General features: G+C 39.6%; 1 protein-coding gene across 1 annotated transcript in view; it reads left to right on the top strand.

The window, feature by feature from the left end:
• The window catches only part of PRTG (protogenin), an 86,869-nt gene extending 73,455 nt beyond the window's left edge, over positions 1-13,414 (top strand). The window contains 9 exon segments of the mRNA XM_072870135.1: positions 927-1,022; positions 1,572-1,758; positions 3,262-3,389; positions 4,153-4,323; positions 7,958-8,140; positions 9,354-9,474; positions 10,424-10,589; positions 11,580-11,684; positions 12,799-13,414. Of these exon segments, the coding sequence (XP_072726236.1) occupies positions 927-1,022; positions 1,572-1,758; positions 3,262-3,389; positions 4,153-4,323; positions 7,958-8,140; positions 9,354-9,474; positions 10,424-10,589; positions 11,580-11,684; positions 12,799-13,197 (1,556 nt within the window). The 3' untranslated portion in view covers positions 13,198-13,414.
• Positions 13,415-13,871: the final 457 nt, after the last annotated feature.

The raw sequence follows: 13,871 nt of genomic DNA, 5'->3' as shown, positions 1-13,871 counted from the left end.
AGTACGCTGCAGAGAAGCAGTGCAGCCATCCTGGTGGTTTGCACTCCTCCCTGCCTGTGGGTACCCCACACCATCTCCACTTACAGAAAGCTCAAGGCCCCTTTCTAACTCATTCCTCTGTAGTAGTTTTTCACTTGGATCAAGGCCAGTGTATCACTAACAGAACTGAGAGAAGCAGCAAACTGTAATATGGATACCCAAAGACATGGCCAGAGACAGGGAAATGGGAGACCCTTCAAGCTAGGAACAGTGACCCTCTAAGAATGCCAGAACCAGCTTTCAAGCAAACACATAGAAGTGGAAGTTGTGAGTCAAAGGCATTGCTAACAATCACCATTGTTTCACAGTATATCTCCTCTCAGAACCTGGAACCAAAACATTTCCCATTTCTTTGCTGGGTCCTGTCTTCCTGCGTTTGCTTTGATTGCCCTGCTTCATTACAGCCTGCTTATCCAGAAATAAATTTTGGTTTCTGTGGACCTCATGCTGTTTGTTTTAACAAAACTTTATTACAGCCTTTATTTATTAATCTTTATTTAACAAATCTTTATCACTTTCAATATGCTGAAAAATACTATTAAATCTAGCTCTGTAGCTGTGAAGGTGTGATTTTGTTACAGATAGAAATGTAATATTTATCCTACTCCCACTGATTTCTGTTACAAACTTTAGTTTTGGGCTATTGCAAGCAAGACCGGGAGATATGTGACTGATTCTAGTGCAGTCTGGGGAAAGATTCAGGGAAATTCACAGAGCTGGAGAAAAGACAGGCTTCCAGGCATCCAGTCAGTTCATCAGTCTGCTGATTGTAGCAGACAAGTTTTAAGCCAAACTTGCAGGAGAATCAGGTTATCTCACTATCTGTAGAAGTCTGTAAATCCTTATTTTTTTTCTTGAGTCTAATTATGCTTTTTCTCTTTGTGCAGATCCTAGAAGAAAGTATCATGTAAGGCTGCTGGCATATAACAGTATGGAAGAAGGTTATCAGGCAGACCAAACAGTCAGCACTCCAGGATGTGTCTGTAAGTGTTGTAGCTGCATGAAGAATTTATTAAGAGCTGAGGTGTTTCAAGGTCCCAGCAGCTCTGTGTTTTTAACCTATAAATAATCAATTAATTCACTGTAAAACAGAGAACCAGAAAGATCATATCTGTGACAAATACTATCCTAGTCGTCCTGCAACTGAGACAGTCTCCTGTGTTCATGAACTGCAGCTGAGGAAACAAGATAGCTACCAAGCACATTTTCCTCCCCTATTGGATTGTCTGCATCATCTAACCAGTGACCTATCATGTATCTTATGAGAGATTTATCTGTCTTCCTAGTCTCCGTTTATAGTTTTGACTTTGTTTTTGACTAAACAAGTGGGACTACAGAAGTAATATGTGACACATATTGGGTTAGGAGGGATCTTTAATAGCTTGAATCAGATTCCTGGGTCTGAATACCAGGTAGTGCTGGGTAGGGGCAGATTTGAAGCTAAACCTATGGGCTCAGATCTGTCTCTTAATCTTACCAGTATCTGTATACAGATAATGAAATAATTCATGCTCCTTTTTTGTCTTAAACAGCTGTCCGTGATCGCATGGTGCCACCGCCACCACCTCCTCACCACCTCTATGCCAAAGCTAACACTTCATCTTCGATCTACCTTCACTGGGGAAAGCCTGCCTTTACATCTGCACAAGTCATTAACTACACAATCCGCTGCAACCCAGTGGGGCTGCAGAATGCTTCTCTGGTTCTCTACCTTCAAACGTAAGTGCAGCGCTACTAATGAGTCTTGGTTTCCCATTTCCAGATCCTTCCCACTCAGTTTCTACTCTTCCTGCCCTCTCTTAATTGCCTTTTACTGTAACAACTTTTATCTCCCTTAGAGGACTGTGTGTTTTGCCCAGTGGCTGCTAGTTCTGTTTCTTGGGTTATTTAAGATGTGTTCGTAGAACAGCTTAATTCTCTACCTGTGATCCTTGTGTTGGATCCCTGCACGAGCTCTTGAATTTTTAATGGCTTTTTAGCTAAGTTGAATTTAATTGTAAGCTCTTCTTCAACCAAACAAAAGGGAATACCTATTTTATAGGTAGCTTGTCTGGGCAAAGATGGGACTTAGTCCAGTGTCTGATTTTAAGACTGGAAACAATAATTTTTTAGTTTTGAGGGGCTGAGCATGTTATTGTGGGAATGCCACATTCCTGAGTGTGTGGCACCCTGCCAGGAGAAAGCTGAGTAGGAACTACAGCTTGCTTTTCAGAGAAGCAATGCATGAGCCACAGAATGGCAGAAAAGGGGAGAAATTCTGCCTAGGCTTGGTGTTCAGCTCTCCACCCAGGTGGTATGGGAGCAGAAGACTTTGCTCCATTGTGACTGCCTATGCTGGAGGCCATGGTGCTGTTGAGGGAATCCATATCTGTGTAGCTCCCTCAAGCCTTCTAAATAAGAAAAATGCTGTCTTAAAAAATAGTTTCCATCCAAATATTGATGGTTTTCTCTTCAAAGAACACATCCCCTGCTGTATAACTCCGGACTTAATGATTAGGCACAGTATAATCACCATGTAAAATTCTTAGTGTGCAATATGGAGCATAGCAATGAATGCTGCTTTTTGTGATAGGATGAGACTATTGCAAATATTCATGACTGCCTTTGCAGTATGGAAGATGAAAATACTAAATGAGATTTAATAAAGCAATACCTGTAGAGTAACACCATTTTAAATTGAGATTTAATCTCAACTTGGGTATTATCACCCGGAATTAACCCTGATGTATAGGAAGGATTTCCCCCCGCCTCCTGAATCAAAATAAAGCAGAATGTCTACAATTGACTTAGTGATAAAATAGTAAACTGCAATATTACTATTAATATAATCAATTTTGCAATTAATAAATTACCAAATATGACTACAAGATGAGTGGGGAACATTCATATTCTACAGATATCCCCTAAACATGAGGTGATAGAGGCCATAAGTGGAAGGGGAAGTTGCACACATAACCTATGTCTGTTTTGTGAACTGAGAAGCACATCCAGGAAGATGGAGCCAACAGCATGTGCTGTGGTGCTGGCTGTAGCTTGTTACTTCAGCTTGAAGCATAGTGTCCTATGGACCATGATGGACCATGTGTCTGGACTTGAACTGGTTTGTCTTGTGTTGAACTGACGGTAAGAATCTACTCACAGTGACTAAGAGATATCATTTGAGTTTGGGATCTTCAAGTCAACTGCTGCTATTAAATTTATTTTATTCCTTCATCTTTACAGGTCAGAGACTCACATGTTAGTTCAAGGTCTGGAGCCAAAAACCATGTATGAATTTGCAGTTCGGCTGCATGTGGACCAGCTCTCCAGTCCCTGGAGTCCAGTAGTCTACCATACTACCCTTCCAGAAGGTAAGGCACTGGGAGAGGACCACATGGTTCTAAAAAGAAAGCTCTGTAAACCAAATGGCTAAAAAATTGATTATTAATTTTAAGCTGCCTGTAGGAGAGAGAAATACTTTCCTCTGAGATACAGATATTGCTCTTCTTGGTGAGAGATAGAAAAATGCTGTCAGGAAAATCATTGTTTTGGAACTGTGAAATTATTTTTCAAAATCTACCTAAAATCAGCAACAATTTTTATATAAAATGTGATATACTTACACCATTAGCAACCACTGAATGGAAATAACTTGAATAAAAAATTTAAAATATGTATTGAAGAGGCATGGCTGATTCATAGGCATTATGAAAACATACTTTAAAAACTAGAAGTTTTAGAAACTGTAAGAATATTACGTATCTCCTGCCCTAGCTGCTGGTTTGCTTTTCTGTCAGCTTGGTCAGTGAAAATCAAAAACTTCAGTTTCATGTTCTCAGCATTGCAATGTTTGGGATGTACCTGTTTGCAGGGTAATGATGTGGTTTTTTGTCAGTAACTGTTTCCTTCTGGAGTTGAAGGAAAAATATGAAATTTGCTTTTATGAAATCTAAGCTGTTGACCAGATCAGAGTTAACAGGAGAGTTTCTCTTGAGGACCGGTATGTGTTTGTTTATATGTTGTTTATCTGGGATGTAGCAGTAGCCATTAGGTCTGCACGTCAGTTTCTTTCTGAGCAATTTAATTGCATGTAAATGAGGTTAGCCTAATAGCGTTGTGTTACTGTTCTCACAGCACCATCTGGCCCTCCAGTAGGAGTGAAGGTGACTTTGATAGAGGATGATACTGCTTTGGTTTCCTGGAAGCCACCTGATGGTCCTGAAACAGTTGTTACACGATATACTATCCTCTATGCATCCAGGAAGTCTTGGATTGCTGGGGAATGGCAAGTGTTGCACAGAGAAGGTAAAATAAAATCATAAACCTATGAACTGGACAAACAACGATGCTACTTATAAGATACTTTGTTACTTTCAGCTCCCTTGGACTACAGTAAGAAAGAAATTAATATAACCGTTCACGTTAAAGTTATAATTAGTTTAGAACTATTCCCATGGTTGTGATGAAAATGTATTAAAAACCAATTAATACTCAGAAGGTGAGGGGAGAGGGGCTGTCGGTGTTGCTTTGGAGCTCAGTGTGCACATGTGAACCAAAATGTCTCATAAATCCAATTACATCCATCTCAGTTCTGTTGTAACCATGATTGTGATGGTTTCATTTTGTAAATGCACTCTTTGAAATCTGAAGTCTCTGAGATGTCTTGCTCTCCAGAAATAAATTTATTTCTGCAGCTGCGTGGGTTTATATGTTTCTTTCGATCACTGCCAATCCAGTTAGCTCAGTTTGCTTAATGAACTTTCCCCTACTCCCAGTAAATTGCTCTGCAAATTCAATTTAACTCTCTGGCTCTGTTCTCCTGCTGAGCCCCGGCTAGCTAATCTAACAGTAACTTGGGTATGGTGATATGAACTGCAGTCACATCTTTGTGATTAGATGTAGATATAGTCTGAATTTTTATAGGCACTTTCTAGAATAATACTACAATTTGGAGAGCTGCATCAAGAACAGATTTCTCCTATAGCCAGAAAAAAAGGAAAAGGCATTTACTGTTCAGTTGGTATTCAAAATAGACAGGGGCAGTTCAGAATAGAAAATGTTCTAATAATGTATTAAACCAGAGAGGGAGGCTCAGTGTTACAGAGTAAAGTGACGTGCTTGAGTAGCTTATTTAAGAGGATTGCCCAGGAAGAGTTACTATGTTCTGTGTTGTTTCATGGCTGAAAGCTTAGTTGTCAGCAGAGAGTGAGGCTTTAAATTTTCTGTGGAGAAAATTCATAAAACTTAGTGAGTATGCACTCACAGAGGACAATTGTTTCACCATCAGTGAGAGTGAACTGTTTTAGTTCAAAGACGGTGGTTGTCCTTTGTGCTGCTCCTAAAGAGAGGACGAAGGACCAACAGCCATTTTGAAAGGTGGCAGTGCCACTTTGTCTTTGCTGGAGTAGAATGGTATTTGTCGGGCTGGCCTCAAATAGAATGGTCAGCTGTGAAGAATAACAGTAAAATGACTATTAATCTTAAGCAAAATTTGTGAAAAATAACTAGTCTCTGAAATATCAAAGATGTCTAACTATAGGGGGAAGATTGAGCCCATGGTTTTTCACTATTAAAATTGTTCAAAGAAACAGTGATATAAAGTTGTCCCATTAAATTGTTGAAAGAAACAGTGATGTAAAGTTGTCATATTAAAGGACCAATTTAATATTAATTTTTACTCAGTAAAAAACCCAGCAGGTTTAAACTTACAGAGAGCTTATATTTGAAGAATAAATCTTGTCATTCTGGTGATGATACGCTGTATTTGTTGTATGCAGCAAAGTGGCTGAATTGCTTTCAGGTATATACTTCAGCTCAGCCATGGCTGTGAAAATGAACAGAATCTCAAACAGAATTTTACCATAGATATTTCAGATGGGGGGTTGGCAATAACAGTAAACATCTTCATGTGTTCCCATACTGGAAGTGTTGGAGGGAATGAGCAAATGGAGAGCTATAAATCTCAGTGTATTACTATGTCCATCAATGTTACAGTCACTAATTTTGTATTTTGACAGATATATTAGGGTTTGAGGCATGGCATGGAATTCAGGAATCTTGACACATTAGGACAATCTGTAATGCTCTTAAAGTACAGATGAAAAAGTCTGTGAAAGAAAATTAGTATGTAGAGGTAAAATTGGGCAAATACTGTGATAGTCCCGTGACAGTCCTTTCACAGGTAATTTGAGGTAGTAGCAGGGTTTGGGTTTTTTAATGCATTTATTCTGATAAGGTCAGCTAACCCTATGCAATAAATAGCATTGTTTTGTCTTGACACTAAACTTGTTCTGCAGAAGATTTGTGAAATCTTAACCCCATTCCTTTCCCATACCTCCAAAGACACATCCCCCAAATAAAAAAATTTAAAAACCCCACCAAACCAAAACAAAAAAACCACAAACCAACCCTACCACCTATAAAAGTTCTAGCATGGGCTTTAGTTTATGCATGAAAATTTCTCAGTCCAGCTTAAGAAACAAAACCCTGACTGAACTTGTGTTAGGCATGGCAGAATTAGAAAATATAACTGCAGTTTGTTGCTGATTCGTGATGTGAGTTATCTTCCAGCCACCTCCCCCCTTTTCCCTAGCTCTCTTCAAGTGGATCAGAAGTTACAGCCTTTACACACTTGGTGTGCAGTAAATCAGTACAAAGTGCTTACTTGCTTTAGCAAGGCAGCAGATTTGAAAGGAGCTGTTGGGAAAGAGCCTGTAATATTGAAACGTGACCTTTCGCCCTCGCTGGTGCTAAATATTACAGCTCCTTTGGTTACAGATACCTCACATTTTACTTCAAATGCTTTCAGCTAATGGGTGTTTTTTATGGAAGAGCTGAAATAGCTTTTGAAGTAGCTTCCCTTTTGCCAAATGTATAATCTTTTCTGTCAACACAACAACCTTATATTTTATAAGCTCCCATGATACTATAAATTCTGACTTCTGAAACTGGTTTGGTTGACATTTAGACTTCAGTCTGAGAAAGTGAATGGAATATGTGAAAGAGAACAAGGGATATATTTGGTCCTGTAACTGCCACTATTTAGGGAAAGAAAAAGCAGTATTTTTCTATGGTAGGAAGAAACACAGGCATTTTAGAAAGGAAGTGGAATTTTAAGCAGCAGTCTGCAGTCCCTGGACAGGCAAAGTTCTCATTGACTTTGATAGGAGTTTTGCTAGTCTAAGGACAATGAAAGTGAATCCTGTTTATGTTCTTAATCTGTTTTTCCTGCCTTCAGGGACTTTAGGAAATGAATCCTTAGCATGTGAGAGACATATCTTTCTGTAATATTTTTAGTAGCACAGTTTAGATGCACAGTAATCAAGGAAGCCTACGCAGGTCTAATTAGGGTTTAATTTTATTTTAAAAGCATGGTATAATATACTCTTCCAAATCTGTCCTGTTCATTTTACCAACTAGACCTGAAATTTGATAAACTGAACCTGAATTATTTTGTTATGACAATTTTTATTCACATTCATGGTACGGTGGATCTAGGAGAGGCACATAGATTAGTATATGAGAGAGGTCTAACATTCTGCTTCCTCTGCCTGAAAGTCTGGTTCATGCTTGGGGCATCTCCTCACAGATACGATCACAACATAAATGCTATCACATTGAAATGCAACTAATGCTAGATTTAGGATTAGTATGCTGTGTATCGTAGCCAATACTTGACTCCTGGTTTCGAACTATACTGGCACTTCACAGTGCACCGTGTTCAAGCAGTACAGAGAGAAAGGACCAAAGGGACAAGTAGGTAACCCCAGTGTTCATTCTGTACCCTGTATATGCAGGTTAGAACATACGGAAGTGATCACAGTCCTCAAACAAGATTTGGAGGTGCTATTGGAAAGAAAGTGTATGTCCCAGTGTCTAAATCTCAGTCTGTTAACACAGATTTTGTCTAACTGGAACTGTTTATCAAATCTTTTCATAGGAGCAATGACCATGGCTTTGCTGGAAAACCTTGTAGCAGGAAACGTCTATTTGGTCAAAATAGCAGCCTCCAATGAAGTGGGAGAAGGACCCTTCTCAAATGCGGTAGAACTTGCTGTCCTGCCAAAGGAGACATCAGAGTCTAATCAGAGACCTAAACGCTTGGATTTGGGAGATTCCACAAGTCAGTAGCAATGTTTTGATTACTGCTGTCACAAGTACTGGGAAGAAAGATCCCTGTTTGTTTTAGCTTGTAACCACTTTCTGGGTAAACCATTCTGGTTTATGTGAGGCAGTCCTAACAGTGTAGTGTTTTCTTCTAAGTTAAACCATTTTGGAATTTTTATCTCAGTTCAATGGTTTGAACTGGTTTAATTCTTTTGCTCAGAAGTTGGAAGTTTACCTTTCAAATGAGAATACACAACTGTTTGAATTTTACATCAATATCAACTTTGCTGCCGCTCTTTTAAGGCACTTCCTTTAAGTCCTTTATTTGGCTTGAGATACCAGTAGCACTGGGTCAGTTAGAACCAGACAGCCCAGCAGAGATGACATGGCATCTCAGATAAATCTGTTGGAATTTGCTGGTTCCTGGTATACCAGTAACCCAAATCAACCTGTCAGTCAGTGACATACCAGCTATATTTTCACCAAAGTAGTCAGCTCCATCTGCAGCTCTGGGGAGAACTATGTGTTACCTCGTGGAAATTAAGGTAACATCAGTGGTTTCTCCATATAAGAATGGAAGAACATTACTGTCTTTGTCTGACATAGAAGAGGATTTACCTTGGTGACTTCTTACAGATTTTAAAGCTATTTAGGGAGACAAGAGCTAGTAATTATTCAGGTATGTGAACCTTTTAACCTTTCCTTGTTGCTACACATTGAATTGTGATTAAAACACAGGGATTTTTCTTGCTTGGGTTTTCTCCCTTCCTGGAATTCAGTTATATTTTAGGCCTGAATAAGCAAATAGAGTCATGCCCTCAGGATTAGGTTAATAGGCATATGATGTCAAAGCATAAACCAAAGTGAACCCTCCTAGGTGACAGTGGCTGGAATTCTCCAGGCCTTTTCCCTTTGCTGTCTAGTAGCACCCTGTAAGGAAGGGGTTGGAGAGAGCTCCTCTGTTCCGTGTTGTAGGTCACCAGAGAGGCTGTGGTGTGGGGCAGTCCCTTCTTCCCCTCCCACACCAGGACTGCATACACACCTTTGTTTGGTCTACAAGTTTCATTTTCAAAAGTGTCAAAATGTATGACAGAGAAGGTCTGGAAATCTCATTAAAAGGAAGCATTTGTCTCTTGTGGTTGTGACTGTAACCCCATTAATGTCCTGACAGGGAGCAGGGGGTAACTCTTCTTATTTACTGAGTCTTTCTATGTTCTTTTTTGCTATAGCATATTCTGACTATTACCATCTGGACCAGAAATCAATGACTGGCATTGTTGTTGGGGTTTGCATAGCCTTGACCTGCATCCTTATTTGCATCCTGATCTTAATTTATCGCAGTAAAGCCAGGTATGTTTTTGTTCTTGAAGACTGAGCTCTTTCTCAGTGCACTGATTCTTGGGACATGCCTTCTTCTCCAAGAGTCCTAAGTTCTCTGAAGTACTCTGTCTCTTCACCTATTCCTACCAGCAGTGGAAACAAAGCACTTTGTTGGCTCTTCCTACTCTACCTGAGTCCCTTCTCCAATGAAAAGAAGGAAGAACCCACAGAGTCAGTCAGTGGTGCTTTGAGGCATGTGGTGCTTAGGCCTCAACTAAGTATGAGGCATGTTTCCAAATGAAAAAACCTTTTGAGTCAGATAAGCATGTTGCTTTACATCATCTGCTCCTCCTGCTTAACCCTCCAGCCTGCCCAGACCTGGTTTGCAAGGCTGGAGAGTTGGGTTGCTCTGATGCTGCTGGACAAGAGGAACTCTGACATAAAGCAGTTCCATGATGCAGTTTCTTTGCAGTGGTGCAAGCCACCATCTGTCTTGTCTTCTTTATGCTATGGGGTATAAACTGGCCCAGTGACTCTGCCCATAACTTGGGGATCAGAACAAATATAAGTTACTTGAAATAATAAATTAAAAAACTGTCTGAAAGTATATTTTAGTAACAAGAGCTTTTTATCACACATGCAGGAAAAAATATGGATTGGGAGACAGTCTCTGTGTAGCATGGTAGAAAGGTCTTAATATCATTAGTGGTTACTTCCTTCAAGGAATATTACTAATCATGACAATTTCTGTCTGCACATAAGCTTGTAGCCTACTGTGTGTGATTAACTGGAAGCAGATGTTATTTTTATCACAAGCAATAACATTTAAATTCCATGAGAGTTAGGAGTATCATATGACAAAATGTAAATGCCAAGAATATACCAATATTACTTAATTAATAATAGCTTTAAAGTTTATCCTTGATTTTTTGGATTTTCTTCCTGTGGGTCAATTTTATTCCTGCTTAACATTGTGTAGGAAAACATCTGCTCCTAAACCTGTGCAGCAAAGCACTGACCAGCTGTCACATACCAGCATCTCATTAGCCAGTGCTAATGAGGTGGAGAAGAGTATTGAAGGAATTGCAGAGAATGAAGAATCTTTATTGCCAATGATAGTGGGAAACAGCTTCATCGATGCTAAGGTACTGTGAGCTTTACTCACTCCCAAAACAGAAATCTTTCTTTAGAGTTCATTGCTATAATATCTGAGTCCTTATCAAAAGTAAAATATGTATGCTACAAATCCACAAGAGGTTTTTTTAATGGGACAAGCACAAGTTTGGCAATCCAGGGTCAAATTTTCATGACTCATCTTAAAGTTCAGCTAGAGATCTGATTCAATACACTTGTCTTACACTGTACTCTGCAGATCAGAGTTTGGCTCTGGCACAGCATCAAAGGATAAAAGCTCCATAGACTTAGGGCTGCTAGGTGGCCTCTGCTAGTCCAAGGAGATAGGTGAGAGAGTCCTTTTCAGCACCTAGTTCTGTAAGTGCTTGTGCACGATCTAGTCAAGTATGACACTAAGCAGGTATTAAAGAAAATATTATTTTTCTGTATATTTACTGGTAAGATAATGTTACATTTTATAAACTCATATTTGGTCAAATTATAAATTAATCTAGATGGCAGGATCTATCAGTGGATGTGTAGAACCTTACAGTCCAGGAGTCCAGTGTGACAAAACCACATTGGCCTTACTTTCACATGCAGACATACTGATTTAAGGCTTGTTCTGTACACACTGCAAACTTGAATGGAGCTGCTCCCTGAGGATATATGCAAGAGCTGGGAAATGGAAATGGACCCCAGTACAGGCACAGACCCTATGTCTATGAATGGTCACATTCAAAATAGTAGAGCAAGAGCAGTGGCTGGAATATTTTGCTGTGTGTTTGCAGTATTATAGCTGTTGGGTCTGGCCTGTGGGCTTGCCAGATTCAGTGGATCTGGTATTGACTTGTGTCAAGCAGTAGATGAATACCAGACCACAGAAATGTGATTGTGCACTAAGACTTCATTTGTCTTCCTTTTCAGTATGGAGCCAATAGGTAGGCATAGAAAAATACTTTCAAATATCTTAGAAATTTAGTTTGTTAAAATAAATGTCTGTGTGTCTCCCTTCATTGTAGGGGGGATCTGATCTGATTATTAACAGCTATGGGCCTGTCACAAAGGCTAACTGCAAGAAAAGGTGGCTGTTCTTCCAAGATACTAAGAAGGTGAAGACTGAGGAGGTAATTGGTCTAATAGGCAGAGATGTGCAATCTTTACTGCAATACCCTGTGTTTGCAAAGGAAGATACGTAGTTTTCTATTTATGGAAAGGCATGTTAGTGGTCTAAGCTTTAATTGCATAGTTTCAGTTGTGTTAAGGTCGACGGTGTTCTACCTTGTAGTAAAGTCTTACGGAAGTTTCATTTTCTTTCCCAAGTTGTCAGATACTGTAACTCTTTACAGTTAACTGATTGCTTCCTTGCCTGTGCCCTTTTATGTGTGAGCAGAAGGATTTCTGTGTACTGGGTCTATGCATAGCATCTACAGTACTACATCTGCAGACACTTTGTATAAATATAAATACAAATACAAATTAAATATGTATTAATAAATAAAAATAATACAAAACTATAAAGAATCTCCTCCTACCCTGACAGCTAAAACTTTGTTTGCTGAAGAGAAACCAAAAGAGGGAAATTAAATTATTTACCCAAAGTACTGAAGAAATTGAGAATCTGAGTAGAACTGTCTGGCTTCTGAAATTATTGCTTTGGACACATTTGCTATTTGGATGAGAAAAATAACAGTTTAAAACTGAAGTGTTAAACCAAATCCTGAACATTATCATTCACACCTATGGGGCATCTAAATAATGTTTATTGAATTGTAACTTGTATTGTGCTCTTGTACATTTAAGGAATAGGAAGTCTTGATATCCATGTTGTAAATTCGTATTCCAAAATATTTCCAGAAGCAGCTGCATATTTCTAATGCCTCTATAAGCAAAATATTTGCTACCACCCAAGGAGTAATGCTTAAAGAATATGCATGAAGGGATAGGACAGAGCTCTACCAAGTATATTTTTAAAATACCATTCAAGTCTCTCCAGTGAAATCATTCTTGATTAGCGATGCTTAGCTAGAAGGGATTATTTCATCTATTATGGAAGAGAAAAGTGTGAGCAAGACTTGAGATGGATTCTTTTTAACCTCCTGTAGGAAAGCCCAGATTGTTCTGAGTCAATGCTGTAGAGGCACTCTGGCAGAATGGGAGATAGGAAATGCAGTAAAAATTCAAATTATGGCTCAGCTTTTCAGAGGCTGAACAACCTTTTTCTCTCTGCTTTTTATGTAGCCTCAGAGAAGATTTGTCCAGGCGGTGTGTCTGTATCAGCCAGGCACCACTGTGCTGATCAGTGAGGATGACTCCCCCAGCTCTCCTGGCCAGCAGTCTAATTTCCAGGTGCCATTCAGTATTGTTGCTGATACGGAGCATTCGGCCAACAGCGAAGGAAGCCATGAGACTGGTGACTCTGGAAGATTTTCTCACGAGTCCAACAATGAGATACACCTCTCCTCTGTGACAAGTGCCACCCCTCCCACTACCAGTCCTTTTGTAAGCAGTGACTTGGGTACGAACATGATGAGCCCTGCCATAAGTAACTGCACAGAGTCTCCTCTGCTGTTTGCTACTGACCAGACTCCTACCTCACCTCTTCAGACACCCTCTGCGGTGCAAAACTGACATCCTTAGGGCCACGCCAGACATTCTTGCAGTGTATGTCTGTTCGAAGGACAATGAACAGGGAGCCAAAGTTTTGTTGTGGAAAGCCTGACTGACCTAGCAGGTGATCCCATATTTCTGTTGAATGGGTATTTTTGTTTTGTTTTGTTTGTTTTTTAAAACTCACTCATTTTGAATGTTCAGTGGTCAACAAATGTGAAAGGACAGTGAAGATTTCTGACTAAAGTTAAAAATATGTCACTGGAGCAAAGGGAAGGCTGTTGGCCCTTTTGCTGACTATCTACCTCAGTTTGCCGAGAGGTGAACTCTGACTGATGACTGCTTTACCTCATTTGTGTTCTAGTTGGTCTCAGCTATGGAACTGATGATACTTCCTAGTAGTGTTGTTTTACTTTGGGTTTCTTTTTTTGTTTTCAATTGTGTGTAGAATGTGTGTGTGTATGTGTATGTGTGCACGTGTGTGCGCTCAGTGATCAGGGAGTTGTATAGGTAGGTGAACAAGATTGTTTAGCTGGAGCTCTGTCTTTAAAAAGAAGGAAACCTCAGAGTATAAAATGTCATGGTTTAATGTGGTTGACATAGAGGATGTTAAAAACTGGGAAAACGAGTTGGTGCTTCCATGTATACAGCCACATGAAATCTTTTGTACCTCTTGATTTCTCATAACCCCAGTAAGCCTAGGA

The sequence above is a fragment of the Ciconia boyciana genome, chromosome 8 (genome assembly GCF_034638445.1).
Source record: "Ciconia boyciana chromosome 8, ASM3463844v1, whole genome shotgun sequence".
NCBI classification, from domain to species: domain Eukaryota; kingdom Metazoa; phylum Chordata; class Aves; order Ciconiiformes; family Ciconiidae; genus Ciconia; species Ciconia boyciana.
The sequence above is the reverse complement of the archived record's forward strand: the minus strand, read 5'-3'. Positions and strand labels throughout refer to the sequence as shown.